This window comes from Acinonyx jubatus, chromosome C1, assembly GCF_027475565.1.
Source record: "Acinonyx jubatus isolate Ajub_Pintada_27869175 chromosome C1, VMU_Ajub_asm_v1.0, whole genome shotgun sequence".
In the NCBI taxonomy this organism is placed as follows: domain Eukaryota; kingdom Metazoa; phylum Chordata; class Mammalia; order Carnivora; family Felidae; genus Acinonyx; species Acinonyx jubatus.
This window is the reverse complement of record NC_069381.1, coordinates 45,559,336-45,581,727: the sequence shown is the minus strand read 5'-3', so window position 1 is coordinate 45,581,727 and position 22,392 is coordinate 45,559,336. Positions and strand designations below refer to the sequence as shown.

The following is a 22,392-nucleotide window of genomic DNA, read 5'->3' as shown; positions in this document are numbered from 1 at the left end:
ACCTGATTCTTGCCTTCGAGCTCACAAGTCTAGGGGGAGAGGCAAACATGTATGCAGTCAACTAATTCTTAATTTTTTTTATAACAGTTGTAATGCAGCCTGGTTTGTGCTATAAAGGAAATATAAGCAAAGTGCAATGCAGTCCTGGAAAATGGTGTGTGTGTCTGGGAAATACAGGATGGTGTCACATAGGCAGCAACAGCTAAGAAGTATTGAAAATATTAGTAGACGCATGTCGAGATGAAAAGGGAGAGAAGAGCATTTAAGGCAAAAGGAACAGCATGTGCAAAATTGTATCATGAAAAGAATAGATTTGGCAAACAGTGAGAAGTTGGATTAGGGCTGAAGTGTGGTGTGGGGGGCAGAAAGTAGTAAGGTATGGGGAGGAACGTTTCACTACCAGGGGACAGGGTGTGAGTTCTTATATTCACTGTAAGGGAATAGATTTTATTCAGGAGACAATAGAGAGCCAATGCATGGTTTTGTTTTAAGCGCAGAGGGGCATTATGATAGAGGCATCCCTCAGAGCTATCGCAGGTTTAGCTCAAGAACACTAGGATAAAGCGAATTCACAATAAAGTGAGTCCTATGAATTTTTTGGTTTCCCTGTGCATACAAAAGTTATGTTTACGCTATAGTCTATTAAGCGTGCAGTAGCATTATGTCTAAAATAACAATGTACATACCTTAATTAAAAATACTTTGTTACTAAAAATGCTGACCATCATGTGAGATTTCGGCAGGGTATAATCACTGGTCACCATAACAAATATAATAGCAATGCAAAAGTTGAAGTATGCAAGAATTACCAGAATGGGGCGCAGGCACACAAAGTGAGCCAATGCTATTGGAAAACGGTGCCAGTCGACTTGCTCAACGTAGGGTTGCCACAAACCTTCAATTTCTAAAAATCACGGTGTCCATGAAGTGCCATAAAACAAGGCATGTCTGTAATACCATCAGGGTTTTAAGACGTCAGCTCTGATTGGAACATTGACGGCAGGCCAGAGAACGGAGGGAGATGAGCGGGAAGGTTTTATCCAAACCCGAGCAGGAAAAGAAACCTACAGTATTTAGACAAATCGTGAACAGAGCACTGCTTAGCTTGGAAGGGTAAGGAAGAAGGGAGAGTCATGAGTCTCTGGGGCAGAACTAGAATGAGGTGAGAGTAAGGATAGGAAACTCTCACCTCAGATTATTCTTGCACATCACCTCCCATCGCCATCTCTCAGCCTATCCCCCACACCAGGGGTCACCAAACTTTTTCTGTAAATGGCAAGATAGTAAGTACTTTAGGCCTTGTAGGACCATAGGGTCTCTGTCACAGGTGCTCACCTTTGCCGTGGTAGAGTGACAGCAGCTATGGACAGCGCACGAACGACAGGGCGTGGCTGCCTCCTAAAAAAAGCTCTATTTATAACACCAGGCACCTGATGTGGCGTGCAGGCTTGTAGCTGGCTGACTCTTGCCATGCGCTGTAATGCCTAGCCTTCCTAAGGCATCACTTTCACTTTCTTGAGCGGCCTTTCTTTGGAATTTAAAAAGCCCAAACAAAGAGGCTGCCTTTGCAGGCAGGCAGACCCTGTATCCCACCAGAGTGGCCCCAAAGTGCTCCTGCTGCTCCCTGCCATCTCTGCTTCTGGCCACCTACCTTTCTCGTTCCTTCTTTGCCGCCGTAAGGAGGTGAGTTAAGAGCAAACTCTCCCCAGCTGAAAGGACGTCGGAATATTTATGAGAAATGAAAGCTTGTCAAAGAGACCGTCTTCCCCCAAGTATCCTAAAGGAATCATAAGAGTGACGACCCCAGGCCAGGAACATCGGATGGTATTTGTAAAGTTCATCCTCTTGTTCCAGATTCCTAACTTTAAAGGTCTGCTTTTCCCATGTTGGTATTTCATTTAGAAAAGCACATTTCTGCACGCGCGCTCTGACCTTGAAGTAGCACGTTACAAGCTGAAGCCCAGAAGCCTCATGCTCCATTACGAACTCCTTCAGAGAGTCAAGCTGCTGCCCCTGGAGTACAGTTACGGGGAGTACAGAGATCTCTTCCGTGATTTCGGGACCCACTACATCACAGAGGCCGTGCTGGGGGGCATTTACGAATACACACTCATTATGAACAAAGAGGCCATGGAGAGAGCAGGTACGCTGCCCAGGGGACTATGGCTCTCCTGCCGGGGCACACACGAGCTCTGTGAGGTGGTGGGAGGACAGTTGCAGGCTTTGCTCCTAGTTCCCTCCTCCCTCCCTGGCTGCAGTGTCATTTGCAGATGTCTCCTTTTTATAACCTGTTAGTGGGTCCTCCTCCGCCCAGCCCTCTGTCTGGGCAGTCCTCTTTTCTACAACTATTTCCTCTAGACAACAGCATCCATGTCTCATGGCTTTAAATGTCTTCGATATGTGGAGAACTCCCAGTGTATGTTTCCCCCTGGATCTCTTCCCAGCACCCAAGAGCGCTCATCAGAATGTCCCCTTGACATCACCGTTTGGATGCCCAACAAACATCACGACCTTACCGTGTCCCGAAAGTCAGGTTTTGCTTTCCTTTGCCAAATTTGTGTCCTCCACAGTCATCCACATCTCAGAATGGTTTCACCATCCAACCAGTGGCTCAAGCCAAGAACCTAGGAGTCAACCTTGACTGTTTTTTTTTTCCTTCTCATTGATTAGCAAGTCCCCTCAGTAACTTTGAGGCGAAACCCAAGATTCTGCACAAGCTTTGCCATGACGTCATTGCTGCTGATCCGTAAACCCCATTTTAAGTAGCAGGATCGCAGATTGTTACCACAGCCGCCTAACCAACATCCAACTCCTGATGCCCCTTGGCAATCTCTTCTCCCTGTGGATGTAATTACAGGACTTACCACTTGTAACCATCTGCAGGCCTAAGGTGTGATTCCTGCTTCCCAGTCCAGGGTTCTGGCACTTGCCACGTTAGGTGACCTGCCCTGGGTCACACCGTTCACAGTGGAGGACCCAGGGCTTGGTTATAAGGCCATTGCACTTGCAAGAGGACACATGGTCTGTAATGTATGTAAATTTATGCCGGTGTGGCTTCATTCTCACTAAGGCCAAGGATACCTTCCTCCATACCACTGGTTTCCAGAGCACTTTTCTTATTTCCTCAAACTGCTTCCTGCAAAAGGATTCTGTTACCAAGCAAACTGGGGAAACATATAATGGATCCCACTTTTAGCATCCCACGAGGCTACTGCCATAAAATGACCTGTCCACCTCCTCTGATACAACGCTGGTCACACTTACTTGACCACGGAAGCACATTTTCTTATAATACTTACTACTGCAAAAATTACAAGAGATGTTATCATGAAATTCATATTTCCAGGAACATGCTGGGAGGGAAAACGGATATACGCTTAACACCACTGGAGAACTCCGTAGTCAGGACTGCTCTCCTCTCCTTGCCTGGCCTCAATGTACCGCAGAAGGTGCTGACCAAGTCACATCCAAGTTTGAGCAAGCCCAGGAGGAGAGCTTGCCTTGGGGAGAATTAGGGAGAAACAAGTGGGGAATGAGGCAAAAACAAAGAAGAAATAAGAGAAATCGGCCCCTTCTCTTTGCCAGGTCCTAGACCAGACACTTTAAATATATCACCTCAATTAATTAATGAACTTGTCCTCTCTACTCCAGCAAAGATTAAAGAAGAGTGGGTCAGGGCAAGGAGGACACACTACAGCAAACTGTACTTACTGGATCGACCCCTAGAGGCTTAGAAAACAACTCTGAGCACTTCCACTCTCAGAGGGAGGGCAGCAAAGACCCTCAGAGCCTTTGAGGACCCTGAAAGGGGAAGGTTCTGTCGCCCTCTCATGAGGCCTCCACCCTGATGTCATGGCTGCCTGCGTTGTTGGTCATCAGGCTGGCCACCCGTTGATTTGAACCTGAGTCACGCGACATGACATCCAGGAAGGGCAAGGCTTCTGGAATCGATGACAGGAAAAGGTGACAGGGTGAATGACCTTTAGGTCATGGGCCTCTTTTCTTGCTTCCTTCAGATTACTCCCTTAAGGACGTCCAAGCCTGTGCCAAGAATGATTTCAAAATCGGTGCTGCCATCGAGGAGGTCTACGTCAGTCTGGGTGTGTCCGTGGGCACATGCCAGGGTATTCTGAGGGAAATAAAAGGTAAGCGGCAGGGGCATGTGAAATCTGTGCTCATTATCTTTCCCTTCTTAGCATCCCCCCCAAACCGAATCTTTCTTCAAGCTAAAGACTGGATATCCTAAGGAATTTCAGTTAAAATCATAATTCACTCAATAAAAACTTACCTAGCTCCTACTATGTGCTGGGCATACAAAAGTGAATGAACTTGTGTTCCCACCCTCGTGGCGCTCACATGAGGTGGGCAAACAATTAAAGAAGCAATGGCACCAAAGCCAGTTTGGAGAATCAGGACCGGCTTCCTAAAGGAGGGCACGTTGGAATTGTCACTCAGGGAGTAAAGCGGCAAGGTTGTTTTTAAGGCAGGAAAAAAATGACAGTGGAAATTTACTCCGGTGGCCAGGAGCGGGCCTGGCTGGAGGCCGGTGGAGAAGGCGGGGGAGGCAGGGGAAGAGGCTGGTCCTTCCGAGACAATGGGTGGGGTAGAGTCTGGAGAAGCAGGCAAAGCCATAAATCATGTAGCGGAGTCCACACGGCAGGGGAGACCAGACTAGAGGGGGCAGGTATCAAAGCCAAGTGTTCGGGAGCAGGGAACCTGGAGGTCATTCCAGGGAGCTGGGAATCAACACAGCAAGTAGAGTAGGAAAGAGAGACCAATCAGCAGGGCCCCAGGCCCCGGCCTCTGCTGCACCTCAAAGAGCAGTCCCCACCGACTCCACTTTACTGAGCTTGCACCGGGGATCGTACGTGGAGAAAGAGTTCCAACACCTGAAGGAAAACAAAATAAAACAACGACAAAAATGAACTGCTGGCCTAGAACAATCCCTTGCACTCTTGACTGATGTGTGATTGATATTGTTTATTTGCTCATTTTGGTGGGGCTGGGTTGGAAGATAGGTCCCATAAGGGAGACATGCACAGAACACAGGTGCTCTTTAATTTTTTTTTTTAAGTTTATTATTGAGAGACAGAGACAGAGCATGAGCAGGGGAGAGGCAGAGAGAGGGGCAGACATAGAATCTGAAGCAGGCTCCAGGCTTCGAGCTGTCAGCACAGAGCCTGACGCGGGGCTCGAACTCACCAACCGTGATATCATGACCTGAGCTGAAGTCGGACGCTTAACCGACTGAACCACCCCGGTGCCCCTAGATACTCTTTAAAGAAGACTCATAGGGAGCACCTTGGTGGCTCAGTTGGTTAACGTCTGACTCTTGATTTGGACTCAGGTCACGATCTCATGGTTTGTGGGATCGAGCCCCACATTGGGCTCTGCATTGACAGCACAGAACCTGCATGGGACTCTCTCTCTCCCTCTCTTTCTGCCCCTCTCCCATGTGCACATTCTCTCACTCTCGCTCTCTCTCTCTCTCACACACACAAAAATAAATAAACTTAAAAAAATAAAAAGGAGATATGTAAAGTGATCCCTTGCACAGGTCACTAGATGGAATATTGGGCAGGACCCTCATCACTTGCCAACTCCTCCCTCCCTTTTGGGTTAAACACATCCTTCCTTTCTTAATAGTTTTACCACCAGGTGGATCACTAACCAATACAACAAGCTCAGCGTTGCTTGTTTTTGAACTTTATATGGATGGAATATACTCTTTTCAGTTCTGGGTGGTGGTGGTGTTTTCGTTCACTATCATGTGTGTATAACTACAGCTACTTGCCATTGCTGCCTAGTATTTTCATGTATGAATATAATACTTTGTCCGTTCCACTGTGGAATTTGAGTTACTTCCCGTTTCACGCAAGTGCAGTCGCTGCTGCTAGAGCATTCTTCTGTGCTTGTCTGGCACACGCATGCAACTATTTTGCAAGGAATGCACCCGGGAGTAGAATTGTTGGGTTGTAGACCGTGTACTTTTTCTGGACTAGTGAATGCAAAGCTGTTTTCTAAAACGGTTGTACCGCTGTCCCCCTACCAGCAGTATACAAGACTCCTTTCTATGGTGCACAGGGTTGCGGGCTCAAAGCTAAGTGGTCACTTGACACCCATTCTTTTGGCATGGGGTGAATGGACAAATTAGAATGGGAAGGACTCACTGATATGATTGAGGGCCTTCTGGGAAATTCTACATAGATCAAAACAATAATCATATTATAGTAGACGCTCTTTAGTGGGTATCTATCACACACAAAGCCCAGCTTTTACAAATTTTCCCGCCTCTGTTATCCCATACAAAGAAGAGATGTAGCTTAGAGCTTCAGCAAGGCTACCTGGATCAACCTTCTCACCCCTAGTGCCTGAGATTTCTTATCTGCAAAATGAGGATTATATAGTTCCTATTTCATTGTGAAGATTAAGTGAGTTAATACAACACTTAGATTACTGGCTGACACATCAATGATCCATAACCTATCTCCCTATCAACCTATTTACGTATCTATGACCTATCAATCTCTCCATATATATATGAATATCCATCAGGTATCTATCTTCCATAGACTCAGTGACTGGCGTTTATAGATATCCCCTCCTTATCCTGCCCCCAACTTGTGTCCTATTTGATTGGGTGAGTTGCCTTTTGCCCTTTGCGTCGTGACTTCCTTGCTGGTGGGATTGCATCTTGTCTACTGGCACCTCCAGGATGAGCTTAGTGAGTATCATGGTGACTAGGTTGGGTTGCAGCAAATTCCAGGGTGCCGAAGTGGATCCCCTGACATGCCAGGTCTCTGTGTCGATTCCAGACAGAAACAAGAGAGACACCATGGTGGATGACTTGGTGGTCCTTGTGCGAGGAGGGGCAAGTGAGCACATCACCGCCCTGGCATATAAGGAGCTGCCGACCGCGGACCTGATGCAGGAGTGGGGAGACGCCGTGCAGTACAACCCAGACATCATCAAAATTAAGGTATATCTGGGGAGCTGCTCTCTCCACCCTTTCCTCTATTCAGTAAACAGCTTATGAGGGGCTACCAGGAGCCAGGCTGAGGGATACAGAGCTCAAGAAGACCCACACCCTAATCTCAAGGCACACACATTATAGTAGATAATGTATCTGGAGTGGACCGATTACAAAATAACTGTTGGGCACCAGCTGCAGACCCCTGACTCCCTCCGACTCAGGCCCCCAAGTTGCTAAAGGAAATCAACCATCAGCTTCTAGTTCCAGCCTTCTTAAATTGATACTGTTTCCATGTGGTCAGAGACTCTCTCCAGGCATTATTTGCGTATTTTAACATTCATTCAACCAACAAATAGTTGCTAACTTCCTGCAGAGTGAGAGGAACTAAGCCGCTGGAGGAGAGGCAGAAAGATGCAAGTGTGAAACATACACTCTGTGCTAACCGGTAAGACCCGGGCAGCCATGACCGTCGTACAGGACAGGGTAATACTTCACGGTGATCAGTGACGTTTTGAGCACCGACTATATTCTTGGCACTCTGCCAGGGTCTTTGGGCATGTTATTGCATCTAATCCTCAAATTGCGTGTGCTTACCTCCGTTTTGTGGCTGATGAAAATCGAGGTCACAGAGGGAGCATCCATCTGTGGCTGCTCAAGAGTCTCTGTTAGGTCTGGGCCCAAGACTTTGACCTCTTCCCTCCCCTCCAGACTTTCCTGTGGGTTTGGTGAATAAAAACTAATGATCCCAACCAACCGTCACCCACACAAGAGCAGTTTTGCAACCTTAAACTAAAAGGACGTTTGCCAGAACAGGACTGTCATACACATCAGCAGTAGTAGGTCCTTGCCTGTGGGGACTTCTGCACGGGGTCCGTGCTCCATCTCGGGCCATCCTCTCCTTGCTGTTGTCTGTACACTCACTGGTTGTTTGGCATCCACTCCACCCCACCCCCGGGACTGCCTCTTGCCGCCAAGGAGGGGTGACGAGGGACCGGAGCTCTTCACATGATGCTCTGCAGCTCCCAATCCTGGCAGTTGCCCAGTGTCTTAATTTGTATGTCAAATGCATAGTTGCTGCAGAACAGAAGGCTGCCATTCAAATCCTGTCCTCTGCCGTTTTCAGTAGTGACACTTAGGGTACAGCTGCTGACACGCATCAAGGAGAATAAAGTCAGCTGTAGGTTGTACGCAGCTCCAGAGAACTCTGGGGTTGGCTGATGGTGTGGTGACATTGCTTGGAATCACGGATGCACAGGGGAGTGAACAGAGCTCAGGGGAAAATAGATCCCTGGTCTTTACTGGTCACTTACACCTTACCTGAATTTTTTTTTCCCCCAAACCGAGAATTAATGGAGTTTTCCCTGGTCACCTACCTGAATGGGTTGGATGTGCCAGACTGGCCATTGGGAATGTCAAGTGTCAGGCATGTGATGTGATCTGGTGTGTGTGTGTGTGTGTGTGTGTGTGTGAAAAAGACAGAGAGAGGAAGGAAGAGAGGAAGACAGGTAGGGCAGGCCAGCATGCTAAGCATCTCAGGCCTGAACACGGTCTTAGGCATGCAGCACTTTACCAAAGGCACAGAGGCCCAGCATGTGTGTGATGTAGTAGCAAGTATCACACTGTCAGGTGTGTGGGCTGAAAGGCGGAAAAGGTGAAGGAAGCAGAGATGTTTTCGGCAGTTGGGGAGGTGAGGTTACTGAAGACTTTTAAGCCTTTCCTTTTGTAAGTCCCTGCCGTGAGTTGGAAACGTATGTTCTGGACATCCCACTCTTCCATGCACTCTTTCCAGCAAGAGAAAACTGCAGATGCCTCCACATTATCTCACAATAATTCTTCTCTGCAGAGGCAGCCCGCCAGGTAGTTAGAGCGGCGATTGTTTTCCAGGACGGCAGAAGCCACTAGACAGGCGATTCCTAGACAGAGTGTTGGCCAGGGGTCGCATGCATAAAGCATTCTTGAGGATCAAGACCTGAAACACGATTGGCGTAGGAGCCAGGTGGGCGGGGAAGAGGAACACCGAAGAGCCACCTCGCACCGTTCACTGATAGACTCTCGACCCAGAGAAACGGCTCTTTGCCCAGAGTTAACAAATGGCCGTGGACACAGAAAGAGAACTCCAAACGCAAAAGATGGAAATTACCTTCAAGATTCAGAAGACAAGCCTACATCTAAAAGTGGAAAAAGAGAAGCAAATTTTGGAATGCATTTGCCTTTTTATCGTAAGCTTTAAGCAAATGAGGAATTCAGGAAAGAAGGAAGAGATGCTGAGATATTAGACACTCATCAGATGAAAAAGGAAGTGGCTGACTACACGGAACCAAAGGCACAATAGCAGAGGAAAGCCTACAATTGGAAACTGTAAAGAACAGAATTGACACTGCAGAAAATTGAGTCAGTGATGTGGGAAGGCGCCATAAAAACGTTCTCATAATGTAGCAGCAAAAGACAAAGAGATTAAAACAATGACGTAAAAGAAATATGATGGAAGAGAGTACAGAAGGAGAAATCCGAAACTCAAGGACTTCTTCCTGAGAAAGAGACAAGATTAAATTTGAAGATGGCATTCATCACGGACATAATAAGGGAAATGTCCCTGAGCTGATGACACAAAATGCAGAACTCATTGAAAAGTGGGCGAAAGTACTGAGAGCAAAACAATACAGAAACACATCCTATGATGTGATTTTTTTTTTTTTAACTTTTAGAAACAACCCTATTCTAAAAAAAAAAATAAAGGTGGTTCTGGTCTTAGAATTCTCTGCAACATGAAGTGCCTGAAGGCAGTGTAGTTACAATGTCGTGAAGGAGAAGCTCGGGGCCCAGAGAAACGGTCGTTAATGGATAAAAAAATCCCAAAGACACTTTGCATTATTAAAGGAGTCACATAAAAATTGCCAGATTTGGCAAATGGAAAATATAGCATGTCTAGTTAAATTTGGATTTCAGACGAATAATGGATAATTTCCTAATATAAGCATACCCCAAATATTGCATGGGACATACTGGTATGACCAAATTATTTGTTGTTTATCTGAAATTCAGCTGTAACTGGGGAGATTCTGTGTTGGACTGGCAAACCCAGTCACAAACTCAACCACTCGTGAGCATTTCTATAAGTAGCCAGCGTGGCTAGGTTGTCGTCTGAGGTCCAAGCTGGTGGAGAAGCTACTATATAGAGCTCAGGCATTGCCCAGAGTAGAAGGAAAAGATATAGTTGTGAATGGTGTTCCCACAGAGGTCAGGAAGGCATTGGTTATGCTGCAGTGAAAAAACTTCCCAAATCTTAGGGACTGAGTACAACACAAGTTTATTTCTCAATCACACAACATGCCCAAAGTATATTGGGGAGGGGGCTTTTCGCATTGCCACTCAGGGAGCCGGGCCACAGAGGCTTGATGTGGTCATATGCTCCGAAGATCACCGCTGCATTGGTAAGGGAAGGGGATATGTCCCTTCACTCTGTCCTGAAAGCTTCACCCTGGAATGGACGCCCCCTCTGCTCTCTTTCCACTGCTCAAAACAAGTCATGTTGCAAACCTGCCCTTTAGAATGTCAGGGAATTGCAACCCTGCTATGTATGTATCCAGAAAGAAAAGCAGCTGATCACTTGGTAAGCAGTGATAATCACACCTTTCTGAAGGTGTGACCACCGTACCTTTCTAAATCGCTGTACTCAAAGATTCTCTAACAGCAAATTACTCTGACCAAGAGAAGGGTTAAAATACAGATGTTGTGGTAACATTGCCTGGTAAGATAATGTCAGACTCAAGCCATTGGAGCTCACCCCCCAAAATAAATTCTGGATGTCAAATAAGGAAACCATGAATGTAATTAAATGACAGGTAACACCCCCACAAGATAATTTTGCCACAAACAAAATCCTAAATGTATAAAGAATGATACAATTTCTAAGAAAGACACATTTCAAAGGAAATAGCCAACTCTTAACACTAAGATGATGAATAAATATGCACAATGTTTAACTTTCCTAGGAATAAGAAATGAAAAAGTAACAACATGATATTTTTTTACCTATCAAATTGACAATGATTAAAAATCTATAATATTCAACAGGGCGCCTGGGTGGCTCAGTCGGTTGAGCATCCAACTCAGGTCATGATCCCCGGGTCATGCGATCAAGCCATGTGTAGGGCTCTGTGCTGAGAGTGGAGTCTGTTTGAGGTTCTCTCCCTCTCTCTCTCTCTCTCTCTTTCTCTCTCTCTCTCTCAAAAAAAAAAAATTGTAATACTCGATATCATTGAGAGAAATGAGATGGGCACTTTCACAAAATGAGATGAGAATATAAATTGAAACAACACTTTATATAACCATCTATACCTATGAAAAAATTTGTATCAAAGAATATTGAACAGCATGGGGAAATGCCTATAATATGCTATTAAGTGAGGCAAGTGGAAAATAAAACTGCACTTTTCTCATGCCACTGCTTTGGTGTAAATACCTGTCCACTTAACTATCCAAAAATATTCACTGAAAGGACACAAACCACAATGCTAACCGTTCGAATCCTTTTCTGCCACTTACTGACTGTGTGACTCTGGTCCATCTTTTTAACTTTTCTGTGCCACAGCTTTTTCATCTATCTGTAAAATGGGGATACAGAAGACTGTCTGCCTCAATAGGATTGTTGTAAAGATTAAATTAGAGAATGTATGTATTTAGTTCAGCACCGGATTACTGCTACCATTCCAGTAATTATTCGTTATCATTAAGAATGGTGATCACCAGGGTCCGTCACAAGGAAGGGCATGGAGCTTAATAAATAGCGAGGACCATCTCTTTGCAGCAATGTGATAAATAAAAGGGCAAGTTCACAAGGGCAAGTGTGCGTAGGACCCAGTGGTCAATATGAGTAGTTAGGACTGTGTTTTGGGGGGAGAAATAAGGAAAAGAGACGGGGGAGAAAGGAAGAAGAGGAGAAAAGAGAGAAACGAACGAAAGAAGGGACAATCATGCCATATTAACTTCGAATTAAAAGGGAGCTATAGAGCCCTAGGAGTTGCTGCTCGGTTCCAAGGCAAACCCCAGTCTGCAAAATTTGGGGAACGCTGGTATAGGAATTGGAAAATGGGAATAATGAAGCCATTTTCATCAATAATTATCACGAGCTCGTAAGAAAAACAAAAGCTTTGGGTTAGAATCCTGGAAATACTATTGAATGAGCTCTTTGACTTTGTTCAGGTCACTTAACCTCATCTGAAAACGGGGCTGGTAATTGCTACCTTGTGAGGACGGAGTGGGCTCACGTTTGTGAACCGTCAGCAAAGCTTCTAGAACACAACACATGGAGGAGGTTTGTTCGGGTTCTGCCACTGACTTGCTCTCTGTCCTGGGGCGCATCTCCGTGCTGGTAGGAGAAGGCCTGGGCGGTTAAAGGCAGCCTTACAAGGTGCTCTGACAGGGAATACGGATTGTTGGAGGAGCTCATACTGGTATACAGCCAACCCCCCTTCCCTCCCCCACGTGCGGCCAGCAGGCTGGACGCTTCTGCAAACCGCCTCTGGATCAATTCATTGACCACGAAACAGTGAGACAGTGGGACCGCCGAGGGGCCTTGCTTTGCCCACTGGAGCGAAGGTCAGCATCGGACGCATTAAGAAAAGGAAACAATTTTCTTCCCACTGGAGGCCTCTATTAGGTATGATTGCCTGCATTTAGACCCTAAACTCTCCAGAGCTGGATTAGGGCAGGAACAGAGACAAAATCTGGAGAGGAACCTGGCCCTGGAGCTGAAAGTAGGACCCCGAGGCTCCAAACATTTTTAACTGCCTCTTTGCACTTCTTCCCAGGCTTTTCCTAGCCCACAGCCATCTGTGGCTTCCTCTGGCCGCACACTGCCAGGTTCGCTGGTGACCAGCGGCTCGCTCTCTGTGGCTAGGTTTCTGTTTTCCGCCCCTCTCCTCCCAGCCAGCTGCCTTTGCCCTGATGAAGCCTCCCACCCCCTTTCGTTGACCATCCACTTTTATTAGCTGTTCTCACTAAGCTTGGGGCTACACCCTAGACTCTAGACCCCAGACCTGAGCAGTATATAGTCCTGATCTCCAGCAACTTACCTTCTTAATTCAAGAAGGAAAAGAGATTTCAACACATAAAATAATAATAATAATAATGAATGACCACAGAGGAGCAAAGAGATGGAATTTGTATTGGGTAAAGAGACTTTGTATCAGATGAGCACTGGACAGTATTCTGAGCACTTCATAGTGGGAAGATATTCTGTGAACTTGGGAGCTGGAGAAAGGCTTCGTGATGGTGGTTCTTGCATGACGTGAATGGTTCTTGCCAAGTTGGGATGGGGGAGCCATGTTGGGATAAAACTTCTAGAACAGTTTCAAAGAGCTGCTTGAAAGTTACCTCCTCTCCCCAACCACAGGCAGGTTAACCAGCTGCTCCTCTGCCCGCATTCCACATTTCCACCGTTTCCGGACCTGCTGTGCTGTAAGAATCTGTTACCGTGTCTCTATCTCTGGACTCCGAGTTTCTTGAGAGTGTGGATTTTATGTTACTCATTACTCATGCTTCATGCCTGGCACTTAGGAGGTATTCAGTAAGAGTTGACCTGGTCTCAGATGAGTTTATCTGTGGATATTGGATAGGATGGTTCAAACAGAGGATGGGGCATCCATCCAGTTCCAGATGAATCCACCCGTCTCCGTGCACCGACCCCTTGCTCATTCCTGCGGACCCTTGCGTTATCCTTCTATTTGGTGAATATTTTCTGTTGAAATACATCCCTTTCCTCTCCCCAGGCAGAGCCTCTGTATGAACTGGTGACGGCCACAGACTTCGCCTACTCCAGCACAGTAAGGCAAAACATGAAGCGGGCCCTGGAGGAGTTTGAGAAGGAAGTCAGCTCTTGCCACTGTGCTCCTTGCCAAGGGAATGGAGTTCCTGTCCTGAAAGGTACCGTTTCCAGGCAGCTGGTGTCCCTGTGAAAGACGTTATCTGGAGGGGCTGGTGCTGTGGCCAGAACACATCATCAAATCCATATGCCCTCCAGGGTATCTCAAGAAGAGTTCTAGATCAATCCCTGGTCCTCTTCCTGAGGCCCCAGGGTCTGTCATGAAGTCCTCTTTGCTTTCTCAGGGAGACAAAAAGAGCCCCCTGGCCATTTGGAGCCTCGTAAACTGAGCTTCTCCATGTTGAACAGGCATTCAAGAGACCCAGAGGTACTGATGCTTGGGCCCCCACCTGGATCCTTGTGTGAGAATCTGGAGAAAGCTCCTCATCAGGAAGGGTAAACCCTCTCCAGGTAGTTCTAATCTGCAGCCAGGGTGTGGCTCACAACTGCTGAAGTCTCCGCCTCCTTGGAGCACAATGAGGTGGGATTGGACAGAGGCCCCCCGCCCCCCCACCCCCGCCCCTACTCAGGTGCAGCTCATGGGCAAATAGCAAGATGTTCCTCTAAGGCAGAGCTCAGCCCGAGCTGCATGTGAGAATCACCCAGGGTGCTTTGCACAAACACAAAGCCCTGGGTCTCAGCCCGAACTAGTTAAAGTGAATCACTGGGGATCGGCCTTTGAAAAAGCCTACCAGATGATTGCACTATGGCATCAGGGCTGCAAAGCTGATCCACAGCTTAATCCGCTGGCAGACAGGATCCATGATTCCACCAGCTTACAAACCAGTGGGAAAGCTGGACTTTCCCGCTTAAGTGTACTGACCAGTAGGACAAGTGTTAGCCTGTTTCCCAAGAAGTCAGAGTGCAGGCAACTAAGTCATCTACCCTGGCCGCCAGAATGCCTTGGTTCCAGCCACAATGGACATGGCAGGTGGCAACATCACGCAACTGAAGTAGCAGGCCTAGGCTGTGCATGTCCTGACCAACGCATGGTGAGAAGATGGGGGGATGGGGGAGCAGCAGCAAGGATGGGCCCCTTGAACTTGATTCCTAACTTCCAGGGCCATATCTGGGGCCACTGAAATCAGCAGGGCAAATTTGGGGTTGGCTGAGGCCTGGGATCTTGTGTTCCTGTCATGATGGCCAAGGAAGAGTCCAGTCCAGCATGAAGCCAAAAGAGGGTGTCAGGTGCAGTTGGGTCCAGCAGATCTGCACCCAGGGAGGGAGCCAGCTGGAGTTAGGGCAGAACCTCTGTGGACAGAGCCAGCTCAACCGGGCAGAGACAGGAGACCTGTTCCCAACTGAGGTTGGGGAGTATGTGTCTAGCTTCTTGGAGAGGGTGGATGGGAGCAACGGAGACATAAGTGAAAGCCTAAGGCTGGAAAGTTCTGCTGTCAGGACAGAGACATCGAAGTGGGGAGGAAGTCAGCAAGAAATGGGATCTGCCCATCAGCTCAACGTCGTGATCCAGGGTTGCTGAATTCCCCTTGCCTTCATGTGAAATTTGGACCTAGAAACTGGAACCCACCTAAGGATGTGCACTAGTGTGAGAGAGAATACGAAGCCAGAGACAGGGTTGTTCATGGGCCTGACTTCTAAAGGATAATCCCGTGAAGGGACTCTGTGTGATCCAGATGTCACTCCAAGGTGACATGTTACAGATCAACTTAAGGAATAACTTCCAAAGGGCCAGAATTGGCCAAAGGTGGGACGAGACATCTGAGGACAGTGAGTTCCCAATCACTGGAGTGTTCGAGCGGAGGCTGGACAATTAGATGGCTCGGGGTGAAATTGAGCACCAGTGACCATTGGCTTCCGCGACCACTAATGTAGCTTCCAACGCTGGAAACTCACACCGCTGGGTCAAACATGAGCTCACGAGTAATTCCTCTCAGCAACTCCGTTTGGTTCCCGGTGACAGGCAGTAACCATCCTTCAGGAGCACATGACCCTCAGGGAAGGAGTAGGTATTCTTAGCATGGAACCTTCTTATCTTAAACCCTTCAACTAAATGTTTCCCCTATTTTAACCTAATGGCAAAGTGATGTGGAGGGCTGAACTCCAGGAATTGTGTTTCACACTCTGTCTGCATTGTCTTTTCAGAATCCCGCTGTGAGTGCATCTGTCCTGTTGGATTCCAGGGCCCAGCCTGCGAGGTCACCTACGAGAAAAGTAAGGAATCTTGAGTCGGTTGGAAAAGGGAAATCTGGGCAGTTCTAGAGAATAATTGAAAAGGGCAAGAGCACAGGGGATGCTGGGTTGGGGGCCGGGTGCTATGAAATTTGAGATCCATCCTGGCTCCTGACTTTATCTTTCATTATTTTCACACCTGAGAATGCTTCGTGTTACAGGACTGTTAATGCACGGCATTTGCAAGTCATTTCTTTGGATCCTTCTGGAATGCTTACCTTTTTTCTTTCTTTTTTTTTTAACTGAACTTTTATTCAGTCCTCAAAATCCAGCAGGGATGCCCCTTCTTCTGTAAAAGTTCTAAGCCTCCACCCCTGACTAAATTTAGTTAACTCTTCCTATGTGTTCCTGTAGCACTTTGAACATATACCTAATATAGCTCTTAGCACATTATGTTTTGGGTTGTGTGTGTCTTTCTCCCCAGTGTATGTGAGCAGAGATCATGTGCCATTTGTTTCTGAGTCCCCATGGCCCAGCCTAGCTGGTGCTCAGTGCTATGGCCTGAATTAACAAAGGAAAGACTAGACTATCATTGGGATCCTTTCCAGCTCTCAAATTCTTTGGCCAGTTTATTACCTAAGAGTTCTGAATATGCCCCCACCCCTCACTCCTCCTTCCCTTTCCTCTCCTCTCTGTGGCTTTTGGATGATATCATTAAAAAAGGAAATGGCATGGGGCACCTGGGGTGGCTCAGTCGGTTAAGCGTCCGACTTCGGCTCAGGTCATGATCTCACAGTTTGTGGGTTTGAGCCCTGCGTTGGGCTCTGTGCTGACAGCTCAGAGCCTGGAGCCTGCTTCAGTTTCTACGTCTCCCTCTCTCTCTCTCTGTCCCTTCCCTCCCTCCCCCCCCCCCCAACAAAGAATAAAAATAAAAAACAAACAGAAAAACAACGAGGCACTGTACTACGTATCAGGCACCTTGATGAGTGCTTGGACTCAGCTTGTGCTTGAGTTTCATCAGTAACTGTGACCTTGAGCAATTTACTTGACCTCTTTGTGCCTCAGTCTCCTCATCCGTAAAATGGAGCTGGTGGTATTAACTACCTCCTAGAGCTGTCTTGAGTTTCTCATGAAACCTCAAAGCGCTTGGAATAATGCCTAACACATGTAAGAGCAAAATAAGTGTTGGTTGGTTTGTTTTAGAGCAAAATAAAGTGCATTTTACATAACACTAAATCTTTTTATCCTCACAACAGCATGACAGAGTAGGTGCCATCGATATCCTCATTTTACTGATGAAGAAACTAAGGTTCAGTGAGTCACTACCTCATGGGAAAGGCAAATGTCAGGGAGGGGAGAGTACATTATTTGTTATTATTTCATATAACATGCAGTGCTTACGGTATATAACAGAGTTCCTGCTTCGTACTTTGACAACAAGTAAACTAGCCAGCATCCTATACCTGGGAGGTGACCCAGCTGGGAAGCACTCGTGCATTCATCCAAAGAATGTTTACTAAAGACCCCCTGGGTGCCAGCTTAGGTGCTAGGGTTCACTGGCAAGCAAATCATACATAGATCCTGTCATCGTGGAGATTACTGTTTAGAGAGAAAGACCGACGTCATTTGAATTGTCCCAGAAATACATTGAAAGCTGTAATTGTCACTGCTATAAAATGCTCCAAGAGCTTAAAATATGATGGATTGGTGGGGAGCTAGAGGTCAGGGAAGGTTTCCCCGCAGAGATAATCCTTCAACTGAGATCCGATGGGCGAATAGGATTAACCAGATAAACAGAGGAGGGAAGAGTATAGTGGGCCAGGGAAACAGCATCTACAAAAGCTCTGTGGTAGAAGGGAATATGGCGAGTACCACGGTTTGCAAAAAGGACAGCTGACTGGAGAGAGGAGATCTGAGCAGACTCACCAAGCCTTTTGGCTTATACACCCCACCCCCAACCCCAGATGGCACCAGGGTGTAACAAGGGTTGATTAACGTTTGATGACCTTCTTCCTTACAGATGTCCCCATTGATGGGAAATGGAATTGCTGGTCAGACTGGTCTCCGTGTTCTGGAGGACAGAAAACAAGACAAAGGCAGTGTAACCATCCACCTCCTCAGAATGGAGGCAGCCCCTGCGTGGGCCCTGCTTCAGAAACACTTAACTGTTAAGGAAGGAAAAGCTTCTAGCACCTACTACTGTGGGCTGCACACTGCGAGAGCTCTGAGCCCTTAGGAACTCAGGCCAGGTTACCTCATACCAGCTCCCAGCTGGGGACATCCCAAGGGTAGAGGGCCGTGCCACTCAGAGCGTTTGAAATAAAGATGTTATTTGCAAAATGCACGTTGATTTGAACAAACAGCTCAACGTCAACTACATGTTGCTTAAGGGCTTAAGAATCTCGGTAATCCTCCCTTTGCTCATCTGTATAATTTTATCCCATTCACGCGTATTATCAGCCAGAAACTGTGTTAGCAGTTGTTCACACTGAAGTCCCACTGTGTGAGGGGCACATAGTAGGTACCCAGTGATGAATCAGTGACTAGCTATTAAGTTTTTCCTCCCTTGAGGACTGCATGGTCTTATTCAGTGACAATAGCAGTGAATATGTATCGAATGATTACTGTGCCAGCCTCGGTGCTCAGTGTGTTAATTCATTCCATCCTCATGACAGCCCTATGAGGTGGATGCTGCGTTAGCCCTATTCAGCAGCTGCAGAACTGAAGCTTAGAACAGTTAAGTGGCTTGTCCAGGGTTGCACAGTTAGGAAGTGGCAAAGCTGGGTTACGAACCTGGGCACTTGGGCTCCAGAGGTTTAGACTCTTAACTGTGATGCTCCCTTGCTCTCCATACATGGGCATTTCTTGACAATGAATTTTTTTCCGAAATTAAATGTAGGAGAAAGTGGGGTGTGTGTGTGTGCGCGCACATGTGCGTGCCTGTGTTATTGAGTCTCCACCCCCTGCATCCCGCGGAGAGTGGATCCTGGTTCCTCAGCTCCCTTTGATGCTGAGCAAAGGAGAGGCAAGGCTGTACATGTCAGAAGCAGAGTTCCGGGGCGGAGCTGAATTGCTGCGACATGAGCAGGTGCCTAGAGAAGGCCCTGAGCTGGAGAAAAGAGCAAGGGAAATTGATAACTGAATGAGAGACAGACAGAGGAATGCAGGTAGGAGGTGGGGGGGTGGGGGGGGGAGGGAGGGAAGGAAGGAAGAAAGGAAGGAAGGGAGGGAGGGAGGGAGGGAGGGAGGAAGGGGAGAGATATTGTAGTGGCTGGAAGAGAGAACACGGAGACACATCAAGAAGTTCAAGTTAGTGGCTCTGGGGCAGTGTGCAGTGTGAACCTTCCCCGACCTCTGTATGTTTCACTTTGCTCACTCATGATTTTGTGCAAATCCCATCTGGAGCGTGGTGGGGGGGAAGTTGCTTGAGGGCAGTCAATTGATCTTTAGGTTACTAAAAACCAGAATATTTTTGTTGTTTAGATTGAGTCAAGTGATCATTTAGGCTCTATCGCTCTCATTCATTCCATCACATTAAAACATCTTTTTGTATTTTGTTTACTCTTGGATGCTCCCTGTCTTTGCAGAACTTCCTGTGAATTTGTTGAGATCACATTGGGGCGGCGGGGGGGGGGGGGGGGGGGGTGGGGGGAGGGGGGTGCGCGGAGGGGCCGGAAATGGTTGAAGGTGAATTGGTTAATCCGACTCATTTTCAATCAGTTTGTTTCGGGCCACGTCATCTGCTTTGAGTTTGCCTCTGGGCTAGGCGTTGGGGCCTAAGACCTTCACACATTCATGACACCAAAGCATGGGTCAGCACCCACCAGTCAGGCCTGACCAGCTATCTGGAACTGAGTCAATGGAACAAACACCGGAAGGAGCCGATTCTCGGAAGGGGGTTGTTGTAGCAAGCGTGCTGATCCTGCCTTGCCCTCTCGCATCCCTGTGTCCCTGCAATTGAGCTGACGGCTCTGGGCCCTTGTTTGGCTTGATATTATTGCTTTACCGTCTGCTGTTATTTCAACAGGCTAATCCAATAATGTTTTATCTCTTTCATTATACCGAAGCTGTATAATTTTCTTGAGTTATAATCTATCTTCTTTTAAGATTCCCCAGAGACGGGAAAGAGCGGTTCTGTCTTTGGTTGATGGGAAACTCCCAGGAAGCCCACACTAGCACATTGAAGCCAGCACCGCCAAATTAAATTCTGAATCTCAATCACAGCCACCGCTTCTAATGGGAAATTTAAGTTGATTATGGAGATGACAGCCCAGGTTCACGTTTATTGCATTTAGCAGAAATTGTTTATCCTATTAAATATGGTCTTGAAGGAGAAACAATTGAATTTCGGAGCACCGGTGAATACCCAGGTGACGCCTAGGTACCGCTAAACTGTGTAATAATTATATTCTTATTCGTGGGCTGAACTTCCCCTCGTGACTCTTCTTGCAAACAAATGCATTTCGGAGGAGGCTGAAACATAATGTAAGAATTAAACAAAATAAATGCAAACTGTGCTTTTGACAAACCTTGGCTGCCATAGCCAACACGGACATACCTGTGAAGGAGGCACGAGATCCGTGGGGCCCAGACCGGGCAGGGTAGTTTGGCAGTGGTCCTGGAAGCTGGAACACAGCACAGTATACCTGGGTGTGGGAGAGTTTTGCATCCAAGAACGTGAATCTCTGAAACGCTGGGAGCTTCACCGAGCGCTAGATGTTGGGGCTGGTGGGGGCAGGGGAGGGGTGGCTCTCGGGCTCTGCTTCCTCTCTGTGTGACCTTGGGCTAATAACATAACTTCTGTGGGAATAATAATGATGATAATTATCTTAACAATAGTGATAATAATAATAGCTGCCAATTATAGAGAGCTGCTCAGTTTATGAAGTCTTTTAACCTACATTATCTCAGTTAATCTTTATCTGGGTTTGATGGGGTAGATATTAATATAATCATCAGGTGACAGGTAGAGAAAGCTTCAGAGGGAAACAGGATCCTTACCACGAATGGGCTGCCTGTGGAAATCAAGGTGGGTGGCTGGGGCTGGGAGAAAGAGCATCTCCTCGCACAGAATCCAGAGGAGAATGCCATCTTTGTTTTAAAGAAGAGAACTTTGGGCTGTTCCCAGGCACTTATTCGAAAAGCTCTCAGGCAAGAGTGAGCCTGCAGGAGAAAGCCCTTGGGACACCAGCCAGGACTCCCTGGGGACATTCTGATTAGCATCTTGAGGGGGCAAGACTTTGTTTTACAGACTGAAGATGTCCTTAATGACACCACGTCTACTTGCCAGCATGTCTAGGCTTTAAGGACATTGTGTTATAATTTACCCATTTACCGTCTCCTGTTCCTCCTCAAATATAATGTCCGTGAAGGAGGGATGGTGCCTACTTTTCTTTTATATCTCAACAACCCAGTGCAGTGCCTGGCAGAGCAGGCAAAAATAAATAATTATCACATGAATTAATTAACCAACGAAAAGGAATGGGAGTGGGCCAGAACCTTCCTTGGCCAGTGAGAAACTTTCATGAATTAGTGACACGTAATGGTAGCCTCATGAAAGTTGGTACATCCCTGGGATAACCCACATGGGAGTGGCTGGGGGAGGCACGTTCAGCCAGCTTTGTGGGCAGCGCTGCAAAAAAGATCGAAATGAAAGAGGGAGAGAAATAGTCAATGTCAGATGGGGGCTGCTGGGACTCAGGTAGGGGTATTGGTGACACCCACTCGCGACCACCAGAGACCTCCGGGAAACCTTTACAGAGGAAGGGAGTGGGAAAGTCTGTAACCCTTGGTGGGGGTAAACCTGAGAAGCACATTTCCAGGTGGCTGCCAAGCCAAGGCTCCAAAGGGTTAAAGGCCTGCGCCCCGTATGTGGCAGAGGCAGAAAATGAACAAAGAGTAACCAAAAAGAAAATACATTATCTTCTAGCATTCTGCCTCTACCTCATTTTTTTTTCATCTATGGATTCGTTTGAAACCTAGAATGCCCACCTAAAGCCAGCAACACACTGGGGGCGCCCGGGTGGTTCAGTAGGTTAAGCGTCCTTCTCTTGATCTAGGCTCAGGTCATGATCTCATGGTTTGTGGGACTCAGTCCCATGTCAGACTCTGTGCTGACAGCACAGAGCCTGCTTGGGATTCTCTCTCATTCTCTCTGCCCCTCCTCCCTCCCTCTCTCTCTCTCTCTCTCTCTCTCTCTCTCTCTCTCTTCTCTCTCTCTCCCTTTCTCTCTTTCTCTCTCTCTCAAGAATAAATAAACTTAAAAGAAAAACAGTAACACATTGGCCTAGCATACCATACGTCTTTGAGATTCCCTGTTTAACGAATGCTGTTGTGAAGTCAGATTTTTCTGTCTGGTGTTTTCCTCTTTGAGTCATCTTTCCATATTGAGGTGTTTGGAAATTCAGGGTTCACTGAGATACCCAGG

The 22,392-nt window shown here is 47.1% G+C and overlaps 1 protein-coding gene across 1 annotated transcript in view; it reads left to right on the top strand.

Annotated features, from left to right (window-relative positions):
- C8B (complement C8 beta chain) overlaps positions 1–18,309 on the top strand; it is a 37,145-nt gene extending 18,836 nt beyond the window's left edge. The window contains exons 7-12 of the mRNA XM_015072347.3: positions 1,903–2,143; positions 4,017–4,145; positions 6,816–6,979; positions 13,744–13,897; positions 15,939–16,007; positions 17,986–18,309. Of these exons, the coding sequence (XP_014927833.1) occupies positions 1,903–2,143; positions 4,017–4,145; positions 6,816–6,979; positions 13,744–13,897; positions 15,939–16,007; positions 17,986–18,137 (909 nt within the window). The 3' untranslated portion in view covers positions 18,138–18,309. The remainder of the gene's footprint in view (positions 1–1,902; positions 2,144–4,016; positions 4,146–6,815; positions 6,980–13,743; positions 13,898–15,938; positions 16,008–17,985) is intronic.
- The last annotated feature ends 4,083 nt before the right edge of the window (positions 18,310–22,392 follow it).